This window comes from Arvicola amphibius, chromosome 7, assembly GCF_903992535.2.
Source record: "Arvicola amphibius chromosome 7, mArvAmp1.2, whole genome shotgun sequence".
NCBI classification, from domain to species: domain Eukaryota; kingdom Metazoa; phylum Chordata; class Mammalia; order Rodentia; family Cricetidae; genus Arvicola; species Arvicola amphibius.
The window spans coordinates 45,523,173-45,548,517 of NC_052053.1; the positions used below are offsets into that span (position 1 = coordinate 45,523,173).

At 55.5% G+C, this 25,345-nt stretch overlaps 1 protein-coding gene across 3 annotated transcripts in view; it reads left to right on the forward strand.

The window, feature by feature from the left end:
• The first annotated feature begins 380 nt into the window (after positions 1–380).
• Rxra (retinoid X receptor alpha) overlaps positions 381–25,345 on the forward strand; it is an 87,940-nt gene continuing 62,975 nt past the window's right edge. Inside the window, exon 1 of one of the 3 annotated variants that reach the window (XM_038336766.2) lies at positions 381–401. Coding sequence is in view for 1 of the 3 variants with exons in the window: in XM_038336769.2 (XP_038192697.1) it covers positions 1,217–1,244 (28 nt within the window). In the remaining 2 variants the exon portion in view is untranslated. Of the gene's footprint in view, positions 402–1,122; positions 1,245–10,023; positions 10,111–25,345 lie in introns of those variants that run through there. The other 2 variants (XM_038336769.2, XM_038336770.2) reach the window with 2 other exon arrangements.

The window sequence follows — 25,345 nt, forward strand, 5'->3', positions numbered from 1 at the left end:
GGAGGCGGGACTGCCGGTTGCCTAGCTTGGCTCAGCGACACAGTGCGCTTAGGGAGCTGGCTTGGCTCTGCTCAGGTAGCTCACACCCAAATCCGAATTCCAGCCGCCCAAGACGGCGAGCGGGTTGCGGAGGAGGCCCAGGCTCTCCCTGGGTAGGAGTGCTTCCTTTCGTTTTTAAACAAACAAATCATGAATTTAAAAGTCAGGGCAGAGAGCTGCCCAAGGTATAAAAATAGCCTGGGGCCACTAGGCAATGTCCGAAGACGGCACAGTGCCTCTCGAACCCCACACCTCAGAGGAGGGTGGGAGCTGTCGGGGTAACACCGGTACGCGGAGCGACCCCCACCCCCACCAGTCTGGCCTTCGGTCAGACACCGTGGTCCTTTTGGGGCTTCTCGCGTGTAAGTGGGAGGGACTGGGGCATCGGAAGGGCAGCATCCCCCTGCTCAACTCTTTGCCTCTGTCTCACCGCCCATCCCCGGCCTCAGTTTCCCCATGTGTCCATCGGGGTGTACTGGGGCCTTGGTTCTCTTTATAGAGAGCCCTGCCGGACCAGGGTCCCAGAGCGACCACGGCCGGCCTCTTTGTGTGTCCGCGCAGACAATGGCCCGGCCGCTGAGCTCTCCTCCCGGCCCCGCTCTCCTCCTCCACCACCGCGGGCCGCGGGGATTTTGGGCAGCTGGGGAGGGAAGGCTTCTTCAACCCGCCGCCCCGCCCTCCTCCCACGCCGCCGCCCCTTGGGCTCCCGGGATGCCCTGGCAGACGCAAACTTGCAAGTTTGCAGGACGCTCACAACTCGGGGTCTGGAGGCGAGCGCGGGGCGGCGGCGGCGGCGGCGGTGGCGGCGGCGGCGGCAGCGGCGGGCGGGGCGCGCACCGGCTGCGGGCGGGGCGAGTGGCCGCGGCGGCGCTGCGCCGAGTCCGCGCCCGTCGCGGGCCCCCCGCCGCTCCCCCCGCTGCAGGCCGGGCCGGAGCGGGTCGCGGGCGCGCGGCGGAGGCGCGGGTCGCGGGCGCGCGCGCGAGGCGCGCGCAGGCACAAGTAGTTTACATTGTTGGGCGACTTTTGCAACAACTCGCCGCGCCGCGGCCTCCGCGCGCCGCCGCCGCCGCCGCCGCCGCCGGCTCCCCGCCGCCCGGGCCCGGGCCGGCCGCGCCGGGGGCCGCCGCGCTGCCGCCCCGCTGCTCTGCCGCCGGCCGGGCATGAGTTAGTCGCAGACATGGACACCAAACATTTCCTGCCGCTCGGTAAGTGCCGGCCGCGGCGGCGCGGGCGAGGGAGGGGGCCGGGGCTGGCGGGGCGGGGGCGCGTGCGCAGCGCGCGTGGGGGGTCCGGCCGGGCCCGCTGGGCCCCGCGCCGTGGCGGTACCGAGAGTTGGCGCGCCGGGCCCGGGGGAGGCGAGTGGGCACAGGGCAACTTTTCCCGGGCCCGAGCGCGCGGCGGGAGAGGGCGAAGGCGCCGGGCCTCTTGACTTGTCGGGGAGCAGGAGTGGGCGGCGGGGCTGGGGCGAGCGGCAGGTTCGCTCGGGACGTGGAGAGGGTCCCTCACGGTGCGCCTAGCGCGTCCGCAGAACCCCGGGGCGCTGAGCCCCAGCCTCCCAGGAAACGGGCCACGCCGGAGGAGCAACTTCTGCGCTCGCTGGAGGGCTCCAGGCCTCCCTGGCACTGGGATGGGGGCGACGCGCTGTGCTCCAGGAGGCCACTGCTCCTCCGGGCTCGTCGGGATGCTATTTGGAGCAGGCCGCTGGCCCCTGGGTGTCTGTTCGCCCAGGACGGAGTCTGCGATCTTGCCATTCCCCGACAGCAGCCCAAACCTAGGTGGGCACGGTCACTCAGGGGCCTGTGATCAGGAACATCAAACCCAGAACCGGGACCCCACGCTCTGGCACCCCTAGTTGTTCTCCTTGGTATTTAGGGGGAGGATAGCCCATCGGCAGAAAAGTCCGTTTTCTTGTCCTGTTGCCCTCCCGCCAGCAGTTCTCAGCCGCAGACAGCCTGCCAACTCCGGGAGTAGAACCGAGCAGGGTCTGATCCCCCCAACCATTGCTCTCGCTGGGGTTTTGGGAGCCAGAGGGAAGCAGTGTAGAGAGACTTTATAAATGAGCTCTGGGAAGGATATTAATTTGGTGGTGAGGACAGCAGCCAGGCTGTCAGGCTGGTGAAGAATTTGTGCTGAATGGCAATCAGGACAGCTGATTATGGACGAAGCTCCATGATGATCATTGCCTCTTTGCCTACCCATCCCCTATGAAGCTTGGGGTGCAGTTTGGCTACCCTGGGGTGATCAGAATCTAGCATGGCTTTTAAGATTTTTGGTGATTTGGGGAGGTGGCCCCCCCTTGGCCCCAGCCTTCTTGCTGCAGAGTGACTTGGGTAGAATGTTCCAAGTTTGTCAAAGCTTCAGACACTCGGTCCTTAGGAGTAGCGATGGAGACCATGGGAGCTCAGCTGAGCTTGCGGGTCTGCCTCCCAGGCTGTACACTCCTGTCCGTGTTGCAGTTGAGAAACTGGCTGGTAGAGGCCACACTTAGAGACTAAGTGGTGGATTTGGCATTGGAGCCCCCAGCCAAAGTCCCTGGACAAGAAAGCTGTGTTGCTGTGGCTTATTGCTGCAGGGCCTGATGTCGGGTTGGTTGGGCTCCTGAGACACCTCTTTCTCTTCCAGCCAAGCCTTCATGTGCACGGAGCTGGGTCCTTAGGACAGGAGTGTTTTGCCCAGTCAGAGACCCGGGACATGGCTAGGGTCTTGGGATGGGAAGCAACGCCACAGATGGGAATGAGATTGCAGGGTGGCTGGACTGGAGACTCCAAGAAGAGGAGTATTGTCTCGGAGCTACTGTCCCTCCCCCCCCCCCCCCCCCCCCCCCCCGACTAGGAGACCCAGAGTCTTGGGTTCACAGAGTGGCTCTCAGGACCAGCTTGTGGCCTCTCAGGCAGCCCATGCCCCAGGGCTGAGTCCTGGGCTCTGATTACATTTTATTTTTTCCTAAGCTTGTGACCAGCTCTGAAGTCCAGTGCAGTTGAAGGTCCATTTAAGTGGCTACTTGCCTAAGCCCTTCTGTCAACACAGCCTAATCCCTCCTGGGGGCTGAGTGTCAGAGGAGCCTGCTCATCCAGGGTCTCCACTGGCTGCTTGGGTCTGACTTGAAGTGGCTAGGAAGGTTTGGCTATCCCTTCTTCACTACCCTGCTACTTTTGGGGTCTGGGACTGAGGGCTCTTCCCAGCCTGCACTGTGTGGGGTTTGGCAGTCCAGGTAGCCTCTGAGCCTCTGTCCACTGAGTTGATCCGTATGGGACAGAACTGAGAAGAAAGGGAGGCTGGGGAATTTGCCCCAGGCAGCCCCTGTTTCCTGGCCTTGCTGCCCAGGGCTGGCCTTCCTCCATGTCTGTCGGGGAGTGGGGTAAGAGCTGGCCTCAGCCTGGATGGTGGGATTGGAAGGCTGAGCCTGCAGAGTCCAAAGGTCCCGAGACTGCACTGACCCTCTCAGCTGTTAGTGGCCCGTTTGTTTGCGAGGGTAACAGGTTCCCAGAAGCAGGGCTCCAGGCCTCCAACCACTCTCTTGTAGGGTACTTGGGGACCTAGTGAACCTGGGGCCTGTGTGAGGGGGCTTTTTAGTAGCATCAGAGCCCTTGTGACCCAAAATAGAGCACATTCCGGGCGTCCCGAAATAACAGGGTCACATGACTCAGGAGGCTGGGCTTGGAGTCCAGCTTGGGCCTGACGAGGCAGTTCATGGTTAGGCCCCCAGCTGCCTACTCATTTGGGCATTTGTTTTGGGAAACTCTGGAGGGGACTCTGTTGTTGACTGAGGAGGTGTTAGGGCGAGAAAAAGTGACCCCCTGTTGGTAGTCTGACTGTGGCAGTGGCCTTGCCTGCCTGTGTTCTTCTTTGGGCTGATACTGTTGTGTTGGGCACAGGCATCTGCTCAGATGTGGGCTCCGAGAGCTAGGCCCACAGGAAGGACTGAGTGAGGGTGGGGAGCCCTCCACACAGCACAGGTCTGCCCTGCTCAGAGTCTGTGGGATGTGTGGGGAGTAGAGCTGAGTCCACAGCTTGGTCACGTGGGGCAGCTGCCGTGGGCTGGCTCCCAGGGCCAGGTCTGCCAGGGCCCAGGCGGCTCTTCCAGCTCTGCATGTCCTTCAGGGCCTGGGCTAGGTGCACCTCCTCCGGGAGGTCCCTCTGATTGCCATGCTAGTGTCCTGTCCCATCCATGCCACGACTGTCCTGGAGGCTGAGCATAAGAGTAGGACCCTGCCCAACCCTCATGCCTTCCTTTAGGAAAGGAAGAGGCTCAGAGGGTTTGCTGCTCTGTGGTCACTGTAGGGGTGCTCTGGCCAGCGTCCCTCCACCCATATGAAAGGGTCTCTAGTATCCACACGTGTGAATAGACCCAACCTGCACAGAATGTGCTATGAGAGAGTGTTGACCCACCAGTCAGTGAGGCTGCCCCGGGCTTCCTATCTTTAGTGATACGGGGTTTCACTATGTTAGAACATGTTAGGGCCAGGGTCTCCACTGTGAGTGAGGCCTGGCTCTGCGGAGAATTGGGCTGGTGGACCTGGCTCAGCTGTCTTAAGACGTAGGCCTTGTGCATGGCCTAGGGCCAGGACAAGCCAAGACCTGCTTTCCTTCCATGCTCCTTATGCCTAAAGCTTGTGGGCCCGGGAAGGCCTTGAGGTATCAGATTGGCTACTGAATTTTCATGGGAACTGGCCATCAGCTGGGCCAGAGATGGGGTCTGGAGTCCTAGCTCTCCAGAGTGTAGGCGTCCGGTTTGTGGCTTTGAGTGTGTCCGTTTGCAGGTTCACCTTCCAAACCTTTGTCCCAATGCTCTTTTAAAGAAATTTTAAAATTACTTGTGTGTGGGTATATGCGTGTGTTGTGTGTGTGTGTGTGTTGTGTGTGTATGTTGTGTGTGTGTACTTGCAGGTACACATGCCATAGCATTTGTGTGGAGATCAGAGGACAGCTTTTGGGGGTTGCTTCTCCTTCCACTATCATGCGGGTCTTAGGGATCTAACTCAGACCTTGGTAAGCAAGTACCTTACCCACTAAGTCACCTCACCAGCCCCCAGTGCTTTTGAAACGGGCTAATTTCAGTGCTGGGGAAGGGTTGGGGGAGATGGACTGTCTACCTGCTCATGGGCCTGCAGTCTGCCCTTGCTGTAAGGTGTACTTGTTCCTTCCCTGTCCTTTCTCCCTTCCATTCAAACTCTCTTCCATGGCCACAGAGGGCCCTGAAGGACAAACACATGTGGAGAATTGATTTCAGCCACCTGCATCTGTAAAATGGGCGCATTCCTTGTTTTTCAAGGCTGTTGGGCCTGTAGCCTGTTTTGTCTTGGCTGGTTGGGAGTTCACAGAGCTCTTTATGGGGTGTGCCCTTTTTCTTTCCCAAGGTGAGGTCTGTAACCACGTCTTCTCTAGTCCTCTGCCTTGTGTCAGGACAGGGCCAGGTCACCAGTGTTGAGCCCAAACCATCCTGAGACTCCCCCGTGCCGTTGGGCATGGGAGCAGAGATGGAAAGTGGGTATCCAGAGAACACAGCTGCAACCTCTTGACCCCTTGGCAGTGTGTCCCCTGCCTCGGTTTCCAGTCCCTTGCTGGGCTCCCTTGACATACCCCAGCTGCTGCATGCCTCTCTCCAAGGCTCAGCGAGTCTGTTGGAGCGAAGAACTGCGTGTGAGCACACCCACCCGAGTCTGGTGCGAGATGTTCTGAGCAGTCGTGCCCCAGCGCCTCACAGACAGGGAAATTGCACCCTAGAGTTACAAAGCAATTGTCTAGCTCAGCAGCTGAATGAGCGTGAAACGGAGCAGAAAGCAGCTAAATAAAATTGGCCCAGGACGTGTGGGGAGAGGCCTGGGTGTGCACAGACACACATACCCCCCCCCCACTTACCTGGTGCTGCCTTCCACCCCACCATGAGGCAGCAGGCCAGTGCTGCAGGCCTCTCAGGGTCTCCTAGACTTCACATGGATCTGTGGGCCCGGCAGCTTCTCGCAACCCTGTTCTTTGAAATCTCTCCTATCCTGTGTTCAGGACCTGCCCACCTGGAGAGGGTGCTGATGTGTATCCATTGGGTGTCTGCTATGTACTGGTACTTAATTCAGGACCTCATGGGTAACCCAGGAGCAACCTCACTTAGTGATGGAAGCTCCATGGTAGGGTTTGCTTACCTTGGTACTTCACTGTCATGTCTCCGTGAGGTTCTCTGCTCTGCAAATTGATTTCCCAGACAGGCCCAGCCCTGATCTTCAGCAGGGCCAAAACTTGTTCTTGAACTCGTTTAGGTCCTGTTCTGTCAGCGTCTCAAGAAGCTGCCTCTAAGAGTGGGGTCCGTGCCCAGTCTGGTTTCCCAGGAGCCCTGCTGCTATCTCTGCTTCCACCCCTGGGCTGAGTAGCTGTTTTGCCTTTGGACTGGCAGGTCTGAGGTCTCACTGTGATGGCTCTAGATCCTTGACCCTTGGAGGTTTGCCCTCCTTCCTCAAGGCCCGTTGTAGAGTGGAGACTCCTTGACTGCCACTCCGAGAGCGTCTAAAAGTTACCAGGTTCCACTGGGCTATTGTAGGTTGGGGGTAGTGGGCAGTAAGAGGTACCTTCTACCCAAAGACCCAGTAGCTTGGCTATTCTGCCTCACTTTGCCAGGGCCGAGTTGTTTGCTAACAAGATCCATAGGGGCCCGTGACAGGGGGCCAGAGGAGGGTGGCCCCACTGGGTTCTCAGGGCAAGGACTTGGTTATATCTGCAGTCCCTGCCCAGAACATGAATGCACACATATATGAATGCACATGTGTATGCACACATACATGTGCACTGTGACCTGGCTTTTAGGAATCCATCAGCGTTGTGCCAAGTCCTTCTAAGGAGGCCCCGGGCCTGCTGGTGACCTCTGTCCCTATGTATGTAGGGAGTACCTGCTGGGCTCAGTCTCTTTCAGCCCATGGAGAGACTGGCAGAGGAGGGGGTGCATGACAAGGAATAGCCAGACCAAAGGCCCAAAGGCAGGCCTGGACGCAGCAGTCATGGTGAGAGGTGGTGTTGTATGAGGCTAGGCTGGAACAAGCATGGTGACAGGTGGAGTCAGCTCAGGCCCCCTGCGCTTGCAGGGGTGGGCTGGAGGCTGCGGACTGGGGCTAAGGTGGAAGTATCTCACACCTCGTCAGTGTCTCGGTTGGGGAGGGGGCTCCCAGGGCTTCCTCTTAGGCTGGCCCCTGCCTGACCTGTGGGGTCTTCACCTTTCCTGGCCAGTGGTCCTGCTTATGAGATTGAGGAGAGGACCCCGTCTTGCCCATCCCTTGTAGTTTATCCACTTCCTCCATTTATGCCTTTGGCCTGTTCTAGGGGAAATCTCTTAACCCTGGGGCTTATGATGTCAGGGAGTGTCTTCAGGGTTTTTCAGATAGGTGAGTATGGTGGTCATAAATTTATGCCCTGGCCTGGAAGGACAGGCAGGCCTGGTGTACTGGATGGTGCTAGGGACCAGGTTGGCTTTGGGGGAGCCTGCTCTGTGGGATCAGAGTAGGTACCCTGAGGGCCATGATGAAGAAAAGGCTTTGGGGCTTGGCACTAGGACCCTGGATTTCCTCAGGGAGAGGTCAGCACTGAGGCTCAAGTTCATGTCTCCTTCATGATGACCAATCCTGTTTCAGGGGCAAGTTCTGTCAGTTGGTCTTGAAACTCAGGGGAACTATGTATATTTTTCCGTGGAGAGCAGAGCCTGTTCTAGCCTCCCTGTGTCTCTGCTGGCCCATTGGCCATCTCCCCAGACAGCATCCCGGAGCTCAGGGCTATTAGTGGAAGCTATAGCATCCTGAGTGGGAGGGGATGGGAGCATGCTAGGCTGGGTGTAGGCTAGGCTCTGTGTGTGTGTGTGTGTGTGTGTGTGTGTGTGTAAATCCTGCAGCGCCTGTGGATAAGCCCTGCGGAGTTCAAAGCCACTGGGTGTGCGCAGGCTGTAATGAGGTTACTGATTCAACTGGCTTCCTGGTGCTGCGGCCCAGAGTGCAGGGAGGCTGGGAAGCCCCATGAGGGATCTAAGTATCCCATAATTGACCAATTTAGCTTAAGTGTCCGTGCTGGCCCCGGGCAGAGGTCAGGCGGTGACAATCCAGGTGGCTGGAGTAGCTGCTCGCAGGCTCAGAAGGTGCTTCATTTGTCCAGGACCTCTGGAGTGGAGCCCTTTCCACATGGGCTACCCTCTGTGTTTTTGCCTTGGACCATGCAAAGGGTTTCAATTTTGTCTTCAAACCAGTTGCTTCTCTGCCTACTGTCACTCTGCTTCCTTATGGGACTTATGAGACTGGATTCCAGGCCTGGCTGGTAGAGTGCATGCTTAGCCGGAGTGAGTCCTGAGTGGCCGGCTTTGATCCTGTGTCTCTTTCCGAGACTTCCTGAGGGTAGGGCCAAGCATGTATTGCCCAACTTGAGCTGATGGAATCGGCCTCTGGCTTTGCTGGAGCTGGAAGATGCCCAGTGCTCTGGAAAGGGCTGGCAGGGCCATGTAACCTCATTCTTTGGAAAGTCAAGGCCTGGTGTCTAGACACTTTACCAGACAGGTGCCCCTCAGACAGCACTGGGCACCGTGCAGCCTGTGACAGCATAAACCATTCCTTCAGCTCAGGGACCCTGGTAGATGTCCCTCCTTCAGACTTCTGATGTCTGGACATGCCTTTTGTCAGCTTGCTCTGCAGAATGGGCTTTTAGAGATGTTACAGCTACTCTTAGTTTGGGTCCACCTGAGCTTCTGATTATGCCCTGCCCAGGTTCTCTCTCCCCAGATGTCTGTGTGTCCCTAAGTAGCTCTTCTTCTCCCTCTGGCCTTGGCCTCCCTAGGGCCCCTGGCAGCTGGAGGCCTCTGTGTTTCCTTTCTGGCATCTTGGCTTTGTTCTGGATTGGTGGCCATTCAGTCTTGTGACACATCTGGGGACCAGCTCCTTAGGAATGACTGTGTTCCCTTCCCTGGCTTAGGGGGACAGGAATCAGACTGGAGTGCCCCTGAGACCCAGGATGCCATGGGCTCTTAGCCAGCCATTGGTGGTGGAACTGGACGTGGCTCTGGATTTCAACTGGGAGTATTAGAGAAGACCCTTTGAGGGCAAGAGACAAGCATTGCAGATACTGTGGTTTTTAAGAAAGGGATGGGGAGGGGCAGGGGCATGGGGCCTACAGATGAGTGGGTCAACCCCTTGCCAGCCACCACCTAAGTTTAAGGTGCCTGGGAAATTGAGGACACTTCATGGAAGTGTGACAGTTAGGTTTTGAATCATGAGTACAAGTTTGCTAGGTAGGCTGTGTAATTAAAGCAGACCTTCTCCAGAGAGCTGTGGCCCCAGCTGAGACTCTAGGGATGGGATGCCCAAGCCAGGCTTCTCTGGCCTTCCTCTTGCTAGCTGGGTCACAGGTGTGTGCTGTGGGAACCATGTGAATGTGTGCGTGTGTGTGTATGTTTGTGATGTGAGGGCATGTGGCTGGCTTATGTGGGAATGATTAACTCTGTGTGGAGCTGAGGCTGAGTCCAGACCTGGTGGGGATGTGGTGGCCACAGATCCTCTCTTAGCTGCTCCCCTGATGACCCAATTTCTATTCTCTCCTCTGGTTCTCAAGGTGTGGAATGTGACCCCGCTGGCCCCCATGGGTCATTGCCCACTGAAGATGCTATCTTTAGGGTAGGCGGCCCTATTCAGTCCCATTTTGGATGGAACAATAGGCTTCTCCCCACAGTCAGTCAATCTTCACGTTTTTGGTCCATCCCCATTCCTATTCCTAAGGTCATTTTTGGTATTATCTACCACAGAGACTACAAGAAGTACTGGCCCTGTCCCTCTTTGCTGGCTGTGGGACAGCTCTGATTGGGACCAGAGTCCAGGGGAGGTGGCAGAGCCACCCCCACGTACCTGCTCTGGACTTTCTGCCTAGGATCAAGGTTGAGGAGGGTTGGGGAGGTGAGGACCTTAGTCATTGGATACCAGAGCCAAGAGGGGCAGAGCTTCTTTCCCTCTTGGACTCCCTGGGTATGATGACAGGGCACCTGCCACCACTTGGTGTTGGGACCCTGGAGACCTGGCCTAGAAAGGCTGGGTGATGTGGTTTCCAGGCCCTGCAGCTTCTTAGGTACTGCTATCCCTCACTCCTTGCGGCATATACTTTCTGACTCAAGCTGTATAACTCTTCCTCTCTTGTTTTCCTTGATGGCAAGCAGGAAGGACGGACACCCGACTTTGGTGGAGGTGGGGGGGGTGTATGTTTGCGTTGTCCTCCAGGATCCTTGGCAGTTTATGGCAGAATTGGCTTCAGCCTTTTCCCCCAGGGCCCAGTACCTGAGTCTCTTTCTGGATAGGCTGGCTCTGAGTACCCTGTCCTGGGCAGTTTGCTGTGGAATCCCCAGTGCTGTGTTAAAACCCTGTAGGGTGTTTATGGAAAATGCCCTCTGCAGAGCCCCTACCCCAGAATCAGCAGGTGTCTTCCCTGGCTTTTGGGGCAGACTTCTTTGATGTTTTCATCCCTGAGCTTGACAGCCATGCTCTTTCTGCTGTTGTGATCTGCTTTAAGACTTCTGGGTGTCCCTTGGCTGTGGCCTCCAGCAGTTACGTTCCTGACCACAGCAAGAGTGGGTGCAGTTTCAGAACTTCAACCCCAAAGAGAAGTCAGATGTGCTGGTTTCTTATAGCTCTGCCTGCTGAGTGCCAGTCTTGCAAGGGGTGAGGGAGCTGAGGCAGGGCCGTGAGTACCTAGCCCACAGAGGAGCTCCCTAGGGTGCACAGGCAAGACCTCCTTCTAGCTACGGTTATGGGGAGATATGCAGGGGCAGGCATGGCATCCTGAGGAAGATGCAAAGTGGGAGAATATGTGCTCAGGAGGAGCTTTGGAGAGGCCAGCAGCAAGCTGCATGGTCACAGACCTGTCTAGGGGCATTGGCCAGGAAAAGCATGGGGCTAGGTCTTAGTGAGGGCAGAAGGCCAGAGGTAGGTCAGAGGAACTGGGGTCTGAATGTTGGGGAATAGAGCCTGTGGAGGTGATGTGTGGTGAAGGCTCTGTTGCTATACAGGGGGTGTAGTAGCAAAAGTCAAGGTAGGAAGTAGCAGATGGACGGTGGGTGGTTCCTAGACAAGGTCTGAGGAGGGATGAGGTCCTTCCCAGATGTCTAGAAGGTGCTGCTGTGGGCCAGATTTTGGATGGACCCTAGCCCATCTGTATTCTAGGCCTACACTCCCTTCTGGGCGTCACAGACTCTGTCTTGATGGGGCTGTATAGCTTAAGGCAGTGCTTGGACCAAGGCTAAGCCACCACTAGTAGGGTGGGCCCCAGGTCTGGCGTGAGTAAGAGGGGAGGTGGTCCCGGCTTTGTCTTGGGATGGGTGCCTGGACCCCTGTGGTTCTAGCTCCTTCACCCTCACAAGACTACCTGTGGTCTTTAGAGAAGTTTGACTGACCTGGGTGGGGCATGCACATGATGTTACTGCCTACAGACAGCTTTCTGACTCAGGATGTCCTCTTTAACTGCATATTCTTCCTGCCCCTGATGGCCCAGGTGAGGAGGATTGGCCTGCTCCATGCCTCATGAGGCCTCTTTGGTCTGGGAGGCAGAGCTGTGGGCACTGGCAGGTTCCCTGGCTGTCCTGGCCAGTGTTCTCCACAAGGCCTCTCTGGGCAGATGTTTGGGGTGCAGCTACAGCCAGGCAGCTGACCGGTTGGCTCCTTCTAGCTCCCATGACTGATGTGTGGTGGCTTCTAAGGGAGAATTTTGTAGTGTTGCAGGGCCTTCTTGTGTCAGACATACTCTCTGTCCACCTGGCTGCAGGACATGAAAACCACTTCTGGCTCCTGGGTCAGACTCTGGCCCAGCTGACAGCACCTTCCAGGTCATAGGGTCATTGGACAGGTCACTGAGCCACCCTTGGATAGCCCACTGGTGGGTGGTGTGTACCCTTTGGGCAGCTGGCTCTTGAAGCTGTGGCTGGCCAGCTGGTATTGCTATGCTGATGTCATGGCCTCCCTGCCTGCAGTGGCTTGGGAACTTATCTACTTGTGGATAGTTATTGTGTCTCCTGTGCCAGGCGACTGGACACACAGTCACTCATGGGGCAGAGGAGAGGACGGCTGCTGGGCCCACATGGCCCTGGACATGCCTGATAAGCTGTGAAGTCATTATCAGAGGGGGCTGTGCTGTTCTTACCCTTGGTCATGATTCCAGCCTTGCATGGTGGAGACTCTGGGGGACCCTGCACCTTCTGGGACTTGTGGGTGAAGTGGTGTGGGAGCTGGTTTTGGGGGGGTCCTTCTCCCCTCCAGGGCTCAGGTTCCACCAGGACTCTAGAAGGGGCCTCTCTCCCTGAGACCCCTCCACCCCTCCTGGCGGCAGGCCTGCTGGTCACCCCTCCGTCCCTCCCTCCCTCCCTCCCTCCCTCCCTCCCTCCCTCCCTCCCTCCCTCCCTCCCTCAGGTTTCCCTGGCTGCCTTCCTGAGAACAACACTGTGACTGTTGTCACTATTACCATCTGCCTCCTGCTGTGGCCTCCTCACTTGGTGTGGGGACCTGGGGACTGAGGGACCTGCATTGTTGACCAGTGGGCAACTGAAGCACATGGGGCTCGTCCTTTATGCCTGGGGGACTAGAGGGCTGAAGGTCCTTTTGTTCTTTTGTCCTCGGTCCCCACTTGTTATCTCACTTATGGGGACCTGGGCCTACAGTCTCCTGGTTAGCTTATAGGGTCTACAGCCTGCAGCCCACTTGGCAGAAAGCCTGGACCTGGTTTGTAATGTGTGATACTCTCTTCTAGTCTTCCTGCTTGGATCTAGGCCATGCTGGCCACCTCAGACTTTCCCTGGACTTTTAGAGTCCAAACACTATGAGCACGGGGCCCTCCTGCTTGTTTGTGTAACTGGGTGCTAGGCAAAGTGTGAGTGAGGAAGTCTTTGTTCTTTGTGTACGTACCTGTGTAGGTGGATGGACTTGTGCCCATGTCTGACCCTCTGTGTGTCCATCATGTCTGTGTGTGAGGTGCTGCATATCATCCACATATGAGTGTGTATGACCATGTGTAGGTATGCCTGTGTTCATATGTATTAGCTATGTTGAGTATATGTGGCTATGCATGTGTGTCTGTATGTGTGTGCTTGTGTCTATTAATGGAGTTCTGTGTATCATTCACATGTGAGTGTGCATGGCTATGCATGTGTATCTGTATGTACACTTGTATTCGTGTATGAGGTTCTGTGTATTATACACATGTAAGTGTGCATAGCCGCATGTGTATCATGTCTTCATATGTGTGTCCACGTATGAGGTTCTGGGTATTGTTCACTTATAAGTGTTCACGGCTATGTGTGAGCTTGTATCTTTGTACACTCTGTGTCTGTGCATGAAATTCTGTGTATTGTTTACCTGTGAATGTGCATGCTTATGTGCATATGTCTGCATACTGTGTCTGTGCATGAGCTTCTGTGTGTTAGCTACCTGTAACAAGTATGCACACTTGTTCATGTGGGAGATCCTGTGTATTGTCCATGTGTGGAGTATGCATGGCCATATGTAAGCTTATGTCTATGTGCATACCTGTGTTATACATGAGGTTTGATCTGTTGGTCATGTGTGAGTCTGGATGGTTGTGTGTCTGTGCATACCTGTTCATGAAGTTCATGTATTGCCTGTATATGTGGCCCTATGTGAGCATGTCTAAGTGCATACCCACATCCATGTTTGAGATTCTGTGTAGTGCCCACATGTGAGTGTGCATGTCTATGCTTGAGTGTATCTGTATTCATGTGTAACTGTGTTCATGCATGAGGTTTGTGCATTGTCTGTGTGTATCTGTATGTCTGTATGCACACCTGTGTCCATGCACAGGGGCTTGTCATGTGTTATATGCCAGTTTCTCCAGGCCTAGACCACAACAGGTATTACTAGTTGTCTACAGCACCTCAGCTTCCTTTCTGAGGTACCCTCGCCACTCCCTACTAGCCTGAGTATTGACCCAGAAGGTGCCTGGTGCTGTCAGGGAGAGGGCAGTGTGCCAGCTAAGGTCCAGTGGCCTGTCCCTGCTTTCTAACTGTGGCTCCAAGGGAGGTCTATGCCCCAGGGGATGTAGTTAGTAGGGCCCAAAGCCAGGGTCAGTTGCGCACACTTTGGTGTAAAGGAGCCTGGCGTGAATGCTGGCAAGGCTCAGCAGGGAAGGGTAGGAAGGAAGGCTTCCTCTCATTGTGTGATGAGGAAATCAGGTCTGAGAGCTGCAAGCAGGCTGTGCGGGTGGGGGAGCCAAGGGCTAGGCTGCCTGTGGAGGACTGCTCTCTAGTGCCTTGTTTTCTACTGTCCACTTCAGGCAAAGCGAGCGGATTTGCAGATGGGGGACAGAGCAGGGCTCACTGCACTGCAGCTCCTGCCACGGGGCTTCAGCAGGGTGGGGTACAGTGTGGTATAGCTCCCCCTTCTCCCTCCCCATGCCTGAAGCCACAGGGAGATACAGAGAAGTCATGTGGCTGGTTAGCTGCTGAGCTAGAATTTGAATCCAGGACCTCAGGACTCCCCTTTTCAACACTTCCTGCTGGGTCTCAGGCGCCTGGTTAGCCTTATGGTGTCAGCAGGGGTGGGGACGCCTTGCATCTGGGAGGTACTGGAGCCAGCTTGCCTTGCTAAGCAAGGAGATACCCTGTTTCCTTCACAAACAACTGGGGCCGGTCAGAGCAATTTTATTTTTATTTCCTATTTTTACTTCCTCGTGGGCTCTTTTCAGCAACTCTGGGTTAGATGGGCCCCACCCTCCAGTCTCCACCCGGCTTCCTGGCCCAAGCCTCAAACTCTGGACAGGAGCTCACATGGATGTCTGTGTGGCCTGGGAACAGGACCCTGTTTCTGGCTTGTCCTCACCTCGCGCTGGTGTGGAGGGGTGACTCCTTCCCTTCTCACTCTGAGAGCAGCCCTGGGCAGTGGGTGGTGGCAGGTATATACCTTAGTGTCTGACTCAGTTTCCCTGCTCATCTCTCTGGTTCTTGGTAGAGGTGTGTGCTCTTGGTAGGGTGGGGCATAGACTTTGGGTAAATATGTTGGCAGTGTGCCCAGCTGAGACCCGGCTGGGCAGGGTGTAGTGAGGGCAGTACCAAGCTGCGCTATGGCTTGTGTCGATTTGTTTCCTGGCCCTGGCCCAGCCCACAGTGTGTATGCTGTGTTAGGGGTGTTAGGGGTCTGCAGAGCTCTTCCTGGGTTGGGGGTTCTTACCTGTGGGTTGCCATTTCAGCATAGCCAGGACTTGTACTGGTGACTGGTGGACATGGGATCCTGAATTCAGTTCAGGCTGCCGTGACCGCCAGGCCTGGGCAGGGCTATGTTTTCATGGACATCTGGGTTCACTGAGTTCTCTCAGTGTCTGCCTGGTAAGCCTTTCCACCTTTTAAGAGTCCTGGGAGAGAGTTGCGCCATTCACAGGAGGACCAGGCTCAGAGAGGTGTCACTGACCCTGAAGTTACTTAGCTTACAGCAGGTTGGTGGCTTCCATGAAGAGGTAGCTGGAGCCCACTGTCTCTGTGCACTAGGCCACCCATCAGGTTTGGGGGATTTGGCCAGCAGGAACAGGATTCCTCTGACTTCCCTCCTAGTCCTTCTTGCCCTGGCTGGCTTGGTGCTGGCCCAAGTGGTAGTAGTGGCTTCTCTTCAGTGTGAACCACATGGGAGATAAGGCAGAGGAAGTGCTCACGGAACCTGCATGTGTGCATGCTGGGGTTTTCAGGTAATCCTTTGATTAGAGACCAGGAAAGACAACCTCACAGTATGTGTGGGTGTGGGTGTGAGTGTGTGTGTGGTCTTTCTTGGAGAAGTCCATCACATTACAGATTTCCATGTGGCTGCCAATTGGAGGTTCCCTGGGCTCAGGCATTTGGCCTATGGGAAATGAGCTGTGTAAGTCATCAGTGGGCTGCAGGGCTGGGCAACTTTATCCTTAGGCAGTGTGTGTGTCCTAGTTGGTTTGTGAGCCTTGGACATCGTGGGAGCCATCAGCGGCATGGGAACCATGGGCAGCAGATGTGTCTTGGACGGCATGTGTGCCTAGCTAGCGCATTTCTATCTTTGAGTCTTTTCTTTCTCATCTCTCTGTGTGTAGGGCCATGGCTCTCACCTCTAGAGTGGTCATAAGAGTTACTGAAATAGAGCTTATTGCTTGGTTCTCGCCCTGAAGTAGGGAGTGATGGCTGAGGGCCTCTCAGAACTGCAGAGTCCTAGTCCCAGGACCAGGGAGAAAAGTTGTTCATGGGTCTGCAGACTGGGATGGGAACATTCATTATGGGGAGGGTGATCAGGTGCGCAGATCTGCCTCTGGGGGAGAAGTATTTCTCAGGAAGGGGCATCTGGGATGGCTGCTTCTAGAACCATCCGGAAGTGCAGGAGTTCCCAGGGCCAGAAAGGGAGACTGTTATTGGTTGTACCCCAACAGGGACTTAGGAATAGATCCATTATCCCAGCTCCACTGGTCTTTCTAGTGACCAGAGGAGACACTTGTCCAGCAGGGTCCCCATGCCTCAGGACCCGTCCTCACTAGTACTGTACTGAGCACAGCCTTGAGCCTGTGTGTTCGATGCTGGGTTTCTTTCTCCTCTGTGCAAGGTTTTTGTAACTGTGGGAAAGAGTGCTTCCTCCCTCAGGGAGCAGCCAGGAGTGTGTCCAGCAGATGTATCTGGTGCCTCAAGCTCTCTGGCTGTTGTGTCTTACAAATGTATGACATACAGACATCGGACTGCCTTTGTGCCAGGCCTGGCTGCTGAGCCCAAGGTACACTTGTGCCTGTGTTCTGTGCATTCCCATCATTGGGCCTTTGTTCATGTCCTCCCTCTGGTTGGTTCGTGGTCTCCTTGTCCCTTGTGCTTCTTGCTCTCATCTCTGGGGGCTTAGATTCAGTATCTTTAGGAGTTGCCCTGGCCTGAGCCCCATCTCTACCCTCATGAGTTTATCAGATGTGGGTTAGTGGGGACCTACCTGTCTGGAGTCTGCAACATAAATATGGACAAACCCACTCCCCTATCCACTTCCAGGCCTGTTTTCCTACCCCTTTCTGTGTGAGAGTGTCTGTCCTGCATGTGGGGGGAGGGGAGCTAGCTTTTACAGACTGTGTGGACTGGTACCAGCTAGACTTCACGCTCTCTCTTAGGGTTCAGCTTCCTGCCTCAACGCTCGCCACCCTCCGGAAGGGGCTGTGATTGGGGTCCGCCCCATGTGCCTGACTCAGCAGCCACAGGGTGGGGGAAACCGGAGGTTTCTTGTCTAACCCCAACCCAGGCACCCTCCCACAGCCCAGATTCCTCTTGTGAAGGTGGGTGTGGAGTCCTCAGTTCCTAGAAGAACAGGGTAGGGCTAAATCCCTGGTTTTAGACTCCTCCTGGGTCCCTATGAATGCCTGCCAGACTCTGTCTCTGACAGGTGTCCACGTGTACACCACCTCCACCAAGCAGCCCTGCTGGGTTAGGCTCCTCCCACCGTCCCCATGACTCCTGTGCTTTCAGGGACTCAGTGCGGGGCCATGCACGGCCTGGTGTGGAACCTGACTATAAGAGGGAGGGGACGTGGAGGTGGAGGCAGAGGAAAAGACACTCCTCCTTGTGGTCTTTGCTTTCTGGGAGTCTGGGCCTCGTGGTTACATCTCGACTGGGCAGAGGTGCCTAGAGAGAGTTGAGGTTGGGGTCCTGAGCTGTAGCTGCCTGGATGGCTTGTTCTCCAGCTGCTTCCTGGTGAGCTCTAGACCAGTGGTGCTTGAGGAGACAGTGGGTGTGCCCAGTGGCTGCAACCTTAGTGGGGCTTTAGTGTCCTCAGCTGGCAGATGCTGGCACAGTCTGACATCTCCTGGAGACAGGTCGCTAGTGAGTTGACAGTGGCTTGGGAGGACAGTTCTCTAGCGATCCTGAGCATTGCTGGGAGGAGACCAGTAACTGAACGTCCAGCTGTGTAACGTTTATGCTCCCTTGGTGGCTGGCAGCGATGGGTCTGACCAGCTGCCTTCACTTTGCACCCAGCTCTGGGCCTGCATAGAGCAGGACAAGGATTTGCTGGGTTGGTTCCACTGACCTGGCAGCTGCCTAGCCTCTGTCCCTTTTATTCACTCAGTAGTGGGCAGCGTTCATCCTTAGGCACTTGTGGAACCTGCCTGGGGAGGGTTCTCACTGAGGCCTTAGGAGTCTGGGGAGGTTGAGGAGGGGGTCGCTGGGCCTAGCTAAGACCTTTCTGCCGGCCCCTTGCCTGATTAGCCTAGTGGTCAGAGGGCAGCTGAGGTGTTATGAGAACGGACTGTGTGACCTAGGCTGCACTCATGGCCTCCAGGGGGGCCACACACCACTGTGGAACTGCCAGGTGGATGCTGGGGATCTTTAGCCTACACCCACAACAGTGCACGTCAGTAGTGTGGGGAATGGGCATAGGAAGGGTTAAGAAGCTCAGGCAAGTAATAATGTCTCTAATTTCCCCATGTGATTTAATAAAAATGTAAATCGCTGGGTGGACGGCCGCACCGCCACAGTGTTGACCGAGATGGATTGCGTGTGCTCCGTGGTCAGCCTGCCTTTGTCTCTGCACTCCCAGCAGACTGGTGCTTCCTGCTGTCCAGGAGGCTGGACACTGAGGGTCAGACGCTCTCCTCCCTCCACCTCCCTGGCCGAATGGGCAGCTGGAACACCTGGGCATCTGTTGAGGAGGGCTGCAGAGGGACTCTGGGCAGCCTGGCTAGACAGACCAGCCTTTGTATCACCTGTCCTTCACCTCCCGGAAGAGCGGTGACTAATCTAGGATGCACTGAGCTTGGTCAAGTCCTGGTATGTAGAGGGGTCCCTGGCCACTGAGGTCTTCCTCGGGGTGACATTTGAACAGAAGGTACAGAATGAGAAGTAGGCACGTGGAGATGGAGAGGAACTGCCTTCTGGGTTGAGTTGCAGTGTATGCAAAGGCCCTGAGGTGGGGGCTCCCTGCTCCTGGGGAAAGGACAGAGAATGAGGGACCGGTAGGCACCAGATCGGGTGATGCAGACTGCCAAATGGGTTCTGTTTGTAGAATCTGGTGGGGCCTGGTGAGAAAGGGCCCAATGAAAGGAGTAAATCCAGAGGCTGTGGGGGTGTGGCAGCTATGTGTTCTGGGCTCGTGGATCGCAGTGATGTCTAAGGTCTTGGACTTGGGCTGTAGACTTAGAGTGACCACACTGTTGGGGCCTGTGGTACATTTGTGGGGACATGGATGGGAAGATATCGAGGGTGTGTGCTGGAGCATGGCTGCTCTGAGCAGAACGATGATACATTTTTGATGGGTTTTAGGGAGACTTTGAAGTTTCCTAGGAGGTAGAACTAGGGTGTTTGTGGTCAGGTGGGACATTTTGATGACCTGGCTGGGAGATCAAAGTGGGCACTGGTGTTGTACTATGATGCATCTTGGATATGGGGCTGTGAATGTTAGGTGCCTGTTCTCAGCAAGCACAGGGTAGTTGCCTGCAAAGGTTCCTGGGGACTGTGACATTGATCACTTGTGCTGATTGCAAATCTGAGGACCGTCTTACTTAGAAGGCCAGTGTGGTGACTGACACACAGGTGAGGTTTTAGCTGTGTTCAGCTGTGCCCAAGTGGCCACGTCCTGTCTACTGAGGTGGCTCTCTAGCTCCTGCCTGACTTATCTATCTACATCTGCTCATCCTATCAGAGGCATCGGATGTCGCCGGGTACTCCTGTGCTGGGTGCACGCTGGGCCTGGTGGCACATGTTAATAATTAATTAATTCCAGCACTCAGGAGGCAGAGGCAGGAGGATCTCTGAGTTCAAGGCCAGCTTGTTCTACAGAGCGAGTTCCAGGACAGCCAGGGCTACACAGAGAAACCCTGTCTCGGGGTGAAAGAAAAGATTCTGGATGTTGAGACTTGGGCTGTGGGGCCTGGGTGAGAGTCCCAACGAGAACTGAGTGTCAGTGCATAGCTCAAACACCCAGCTTCCCCAGCCCTGGGATGCTGCCCAGCCTGTCCATTGTTTCTATGTGAAGCTCTGGAAGGAGCAGATGCTGCTTAGTTGTGTCCCCTAACAGAGAAGGCAGGTTTTGCGGAGGTTATTGGCTGGGTGGAGCTGCTTACCATTGCCCAGGAAGGGACTTAGGCCACCCTGTTCCACTCAACACACTTTTAGCCCCTTCCAGGAGATCTGACTGGTCATGAAGATACCAGTTCCCCAGCTGATCTATAACTACTGTCTCCTGTCTCCAGCTGCCCTTGCCTTTGCCTTGACACTTGTATGTTGCTAATGCTAATGGTTCAGCCTTGGGTAGCTTTGGGAAGGAATACTTTGATATGGATGGAAGGCGTGGCTGGAGTTGTTAAAAGGGAAACTAGCATCCAAAGGGACCTGGAGGAGTAGATAGGCAGATGCTGGGTGTTGGGAGGCCTGACTAGAGGTTGGGAAGGAAGAGGGCCCAGCTGCTGATCCTGGTCAGCACCTGATAGCCCCTTCCCGTGGGATACAGTGACCTACACCCTTAGTTAAGACCTCAGTGGTGACAGGGAAGGTTGATGACCGCAGTTGCTCACTAGTGCTAGATTAGGATTGTGTGTGGATGTGAGCCCATCATCTTGGGGTTAGGGAGCAGGGCTGCCTTGGCATGGTGACTTCACTCGGTGGCTCCCCTGTGTAGTGACATCCAGCTTTGGTCTGGGCCTTCTAGGCACCTGCCAACTTGTCTCATAATGTTTGGTATCTTGGGTCTTACATGCATGCTTCCTTCCCTCAGAATTGCAGCTCTGTGTCTCCATCCCCTAGTGCTGAGTCTGCAATGTAATGTCCCTCTGGGAGACTGCACAGAGGAGGCACAGCCTGGCTGGTTGGGGAGGTGGGTAGAGCACATGCAGGTCATTCTGGAGTGGAAGCAGCATGGACAGTGAGTGCTACTCGTTGTGCCTTCAGTACCTCCTAACCCCAGCTGGGTCCTGTTTTTTTCTTCTCTGGACCCCAAACTCATTGCTTCTGTTCACAGCTTGATCAGCTCTGGGATCAGAGAAAGCTGGTCTACCAGATGGCTTGGCCAGCACATTGGGCCAGCAGCATTAGGCTGCATCATTTAGAGAGTGTTTGATTAACTGGCCTGTCTGGAGCTGGCTGGGCAGCTGGGCAACATCAGCCCCCACTCCACACTGGGTGCGGAAACCACAGAGGAGGGAAGATCCGGCCTCAGGGAGCCCTTGGGCTGGTGCAGCAGAGCGATGTACCTAGTACAGCATTGGCTTTACTCCCTGGCCCCCGCTCCTCAGCTGTGTATTTTAGCTGACCCCTTGACCTCCTTGAGCCTCAGTTTTCCCTGCAAGGGGCGAATGACTCTTTTTGGGAGGTGGTAGCCTTGAGTCTGACACAGTGTATGACAGCAATCCTGATGGTGTTTTAATAACTAGGTCCTGTGGGGACTGCCAGAGTTCTTCCTATGGTTCCTCACAGTGTTTTCCCCTGAGTGGACCTAGTAGAGGGTGGAGTATAGCCTGTGTGCGCCACCTGAGCTCACTAGTGAACCTGTATGGGGGTGAAGGCACCTGCTGAGCTGGGCTCCCTGGCCAGGTGGCCCCCTTTTCTGGGAGCCATCTGGCTGTGGCCTGGAGTCGTCTCATCAGAATGTTTTTATTCTTGGTTGAGAGGCAGAAGTGGGAGCAGTTACGAGTAGGCTCTACCTTTCTAGCTGTGTGCTACATGAGGAGATGCAGTAGTGAGGCTGAGGGATAAGCTGGGACCTGTCCCTGTCCTGGTGAGAGCCTTGGCCCTCTCTGTACTTTGACTCTGGTGACTCTCTTGAGTTTGTGTCCAGCCAAGCTGACAATGGCCTTGGGCTGGATTTGGCTTGGCTGGCACTGCTGGGGACTGCATGCTGTGCACATGTATCTAATCAGGTCCCTGAATCTAGCAAGACCGACAGAACCTCCTCTCCTCTGCGGCACCCACCTTGCCGGACTTTGTAACCTTAAGTGTAAGTGACCAGCTGTGGAGCGGCACTGGTGCGCCAGGCCCTGAGCCCTCAGCTCTTTGGGAAGTTAGCATGCTAGGGGCCTGATTGTTGCCTGTAGGCCTTAACACACGTAGTTCAGACCGGCACCAAGATGGGCCAATAGACCTGGTGAGTATCACTGGGGCATTGGACAGACACTTAGTCCTTCTGGCTGAAGTATTCTACTTGCACAAAGTGGGTGTTGTTGGGGGACACAGGAAGAGCTGAGCTAGCAGTGGGACAGCATCATGGGGCTGGGGACGAGTGTGTAGTGGTAGCTGAGCAGGCTAGTTTCTAGCTCTTATGCATGTGGGCTCCCTATCTTCCAGTTTGCCCTGACCCATCACCCTGACTTGGTATCTTACTGACATGGGGAGCCTGGAGAGGGCAATGATCCCATGCTTTGGAGTAATGCAATCCTTTCGTGGCCCCTGAATATTTCATCAGCAGATTAAAAATTGAAGCTATGCCGTCCCTCTCTCCTCTGGGAGGGTGGGGGAGGGGCTTGTACTCTGTCTCAGGCGGGTTTGCGTATTTTTCTTGGTAATGGAGCCATGTCAATTAGAAAATGACATTGCTGTTTAAAATGTCGTTCTGGGGCCCTCTTTAATTAAGGCCGAGATGGAATAACCAATCTGTTGCCGTGAATGAAATTTTAAACATCAGAATGAGAGGTGATGACGTGGAGCGGGCTTTGTCATGGAGTGGGTGCAGAGCCCTGGGTGATGGATGACGGCCGTGGCCTGGTGCGGGCTGCACTAGTGTGCATGTGTGTGTGACCCTGTTAGTTTGCAGCCTGTGGGGTGCACAGTCCTGATCGGCTGCAGCCCCGTGAGAAGGAACGATGCTGCCAAGGCTAGAGGGTTCCAGATGATGAGCAGGGCCGGGGCACAGTAGGGAAAGGTGTTCTAGGTCTGAGGGGGTGGACAGGACAATATGGCTGTTGGGGTTGCCTGGGGCTGTAAGAAGTGCTGTTGAGACAGGGACTGATAAGTCCAGTGGGGAGGACAAGATGGCTCTGACTCTCAGGAGCTTCAGTTTACATAGGTGTGTGTGGAAAACCTTGGGGGAAGGTGTGTAGGAGATCACACGGGGCCAGAGAGCTGTGGGCCTCTAGGTGACTGTTTAGGCTCTGAAGAGTAAGAATGGGAAAGGGCTGCATTGGCTTCCTGGGGGCTTGTAAAGCGCTGTGAAGGGGAGGGGCTCCTCTCCAGGCCCCCAGATGGCGGCACAGGACCTGGTTGGACTGCCTTGTCTTCCTTGCCTAGCCCCTGTCCAGCAGCAGGCAGAGTGGCCACCTGCCAAGGCAGCAGGCTGTGTGAGGGGAAGTGTCTGGGCCTCCAGGTCTCCTGCAGCTCTGTGCTCAGCACCGCTGCGTGCTGGCCACTGCTTGTTTTGCTTTGGCGGGGCCAGGCGCACCCTGGCTGCACCCTGTAGCTCCCAGGACTTGGTCTTGACTCTAGAGTCAGCCTCCCTGGTGATACTATCGATGGTTGCCAGGACTGACTGAGAGGGAGAGTATGTGGGGTAGACCCCACAGCGCACAATGTGGCCTTAGCCTTGTGGCTGCCGGCTAGCCCTTTTTGTCCCCATATTGCTGTGTGGTCAGCTGGGAACTCACAAGCCTGGCTCCCTTCAGGGACATGAAGGACTCTAACCTTCTCTCTGGGTGGAGGTGGGCTGGATCAGCGAGCCATGCTTTGATACCTTGGCTCTGCCTTTCACCTTCCTTGGCAAGAGGAGGTCAGCCCTCAGTCATGCTTTCCCTTTGGGGATATTCGGCCCTTCTGATGTCTGCTCAGGATGGCAAGCCGTTGACGCCTGTTTAGGTTCTCTTTCGGACTGGCTCCTGGAGTACAGGTGGAGGACCAACGAGCAGCTTAGATCTTCTCTCTGTCTGGAGAGTTGGGGCACAGGGTCCTCATGTGACTGGGAGGGGCAGGCCCATGACTGAAGTTTCTGGCTTGAAGAAAAAGACAGCATTTAAATCTTGTGAGAACAGACACAACATTGAACAGCAAGACTGGGGAGGATGTGGAGAACTGCCGAGTCCTGCTCAGAACTCTTCCCAAAGTACAACTTGAATTTCTGATGGCTCTTGGTGGTGGGAGCCCCGTGGGCAGGTGAGGAGGAGAGAGGAGACCCAGGTGACAGACTGTGTGTGTGTATGCCACACTCTGTGTACCATAAGCTCTTGCCTTGTGTGGCCCTGTCACAGATACTCCTCACTCCAGACCCTTAGTTGCTTCTAAAAGGTGCTTGGTACCCATGTGTACATGTGCCCAGCAGGACCACAGAGATTGTTCTGAATGTGGTAGTCTGCGTGTAACCTTCTTTTTCCAGCTATGGAAGAGTGTACTGACTTGTTTGCACCTTTCTTTTCTTCCCCAGGACAGGAGGGCTGAAATGTTTCAGCATAGGGTTGCTAGGTCTCTCTCTCTCTCTCTCTCTCTCTCTCTCTCTCTCTCTCTCTCTCTCTCTCTCTCTCTCTCTCTCTCTCTCTCTCTCTCTCTGTGTGTGTGTGTGTGTGTGTACACACCACCCATTGGTGCCTTTGAGATGTGATTCATTCTTGTCTAAAGCCACATCTATGTGGGAAGCCAAGAGACTTGACAGCTCAGAATACCTATATGAGCCTCCCTGGGAGCAAACTTGGAAAGTGTCTCGGAGATGCTATAGATCGGGACCAGGGCGTGTGAGAGGTGCTGCTCCGGAGAACTGTGGACCAGCCTGCAGGAGGCCTGTTCACTGGGCTCAGCAGTGGTTGTGGAAGGCTGCATCGGTGCTGTCAACTGTGGAAGAGCTGCTCAGGCAGGGGCCCTGGCTGCAGTCTGTTTCAGTGGATCTCCCAGTGTCTTCCATTTCAGGGACAGCAACTTTCTTCACCACGTTTGCAGCTCTCGGGGATGCCTGTTCACAGGCCATCATGCTATGGAGTGTAGCTAAGCAATGTTGAGTAGATGATGACTATGCCCCAAGGGCTGTGGCTTTTGGCACCCAGGCCACTGTTTAGCCTATCTGGGCAGTAGTCTTGGGGCAGGGCCTGGCACCAAACCTTTCCCCCTTAATAGTGCTTCTGCTGTGTAGTGAGGGGTAACCCTGGACTGAGCTCAGCCATGAGCACACCTTGCTCCATTGCTGCTCATGGGGTCCAAATCTGGGTCAAATCTCCCCTCACACTGCTCAGACCACAGTGGTTGCCATTCCACATGCCTAGGTACCCCTAGGTTTCCATCTCAAGACGAATGTGGAGGATATAGGAGCTGAGAGGCTGCCAGAAGTCTTTATTGGAGCCAGGGGGTCTTGCCTTGGAATTCTGGAATTCAAAGGACTGTGCTCTGGTTCTCAGGGCTGAGTTACAGACAGACATCGGATACAGAGCAGAGGTG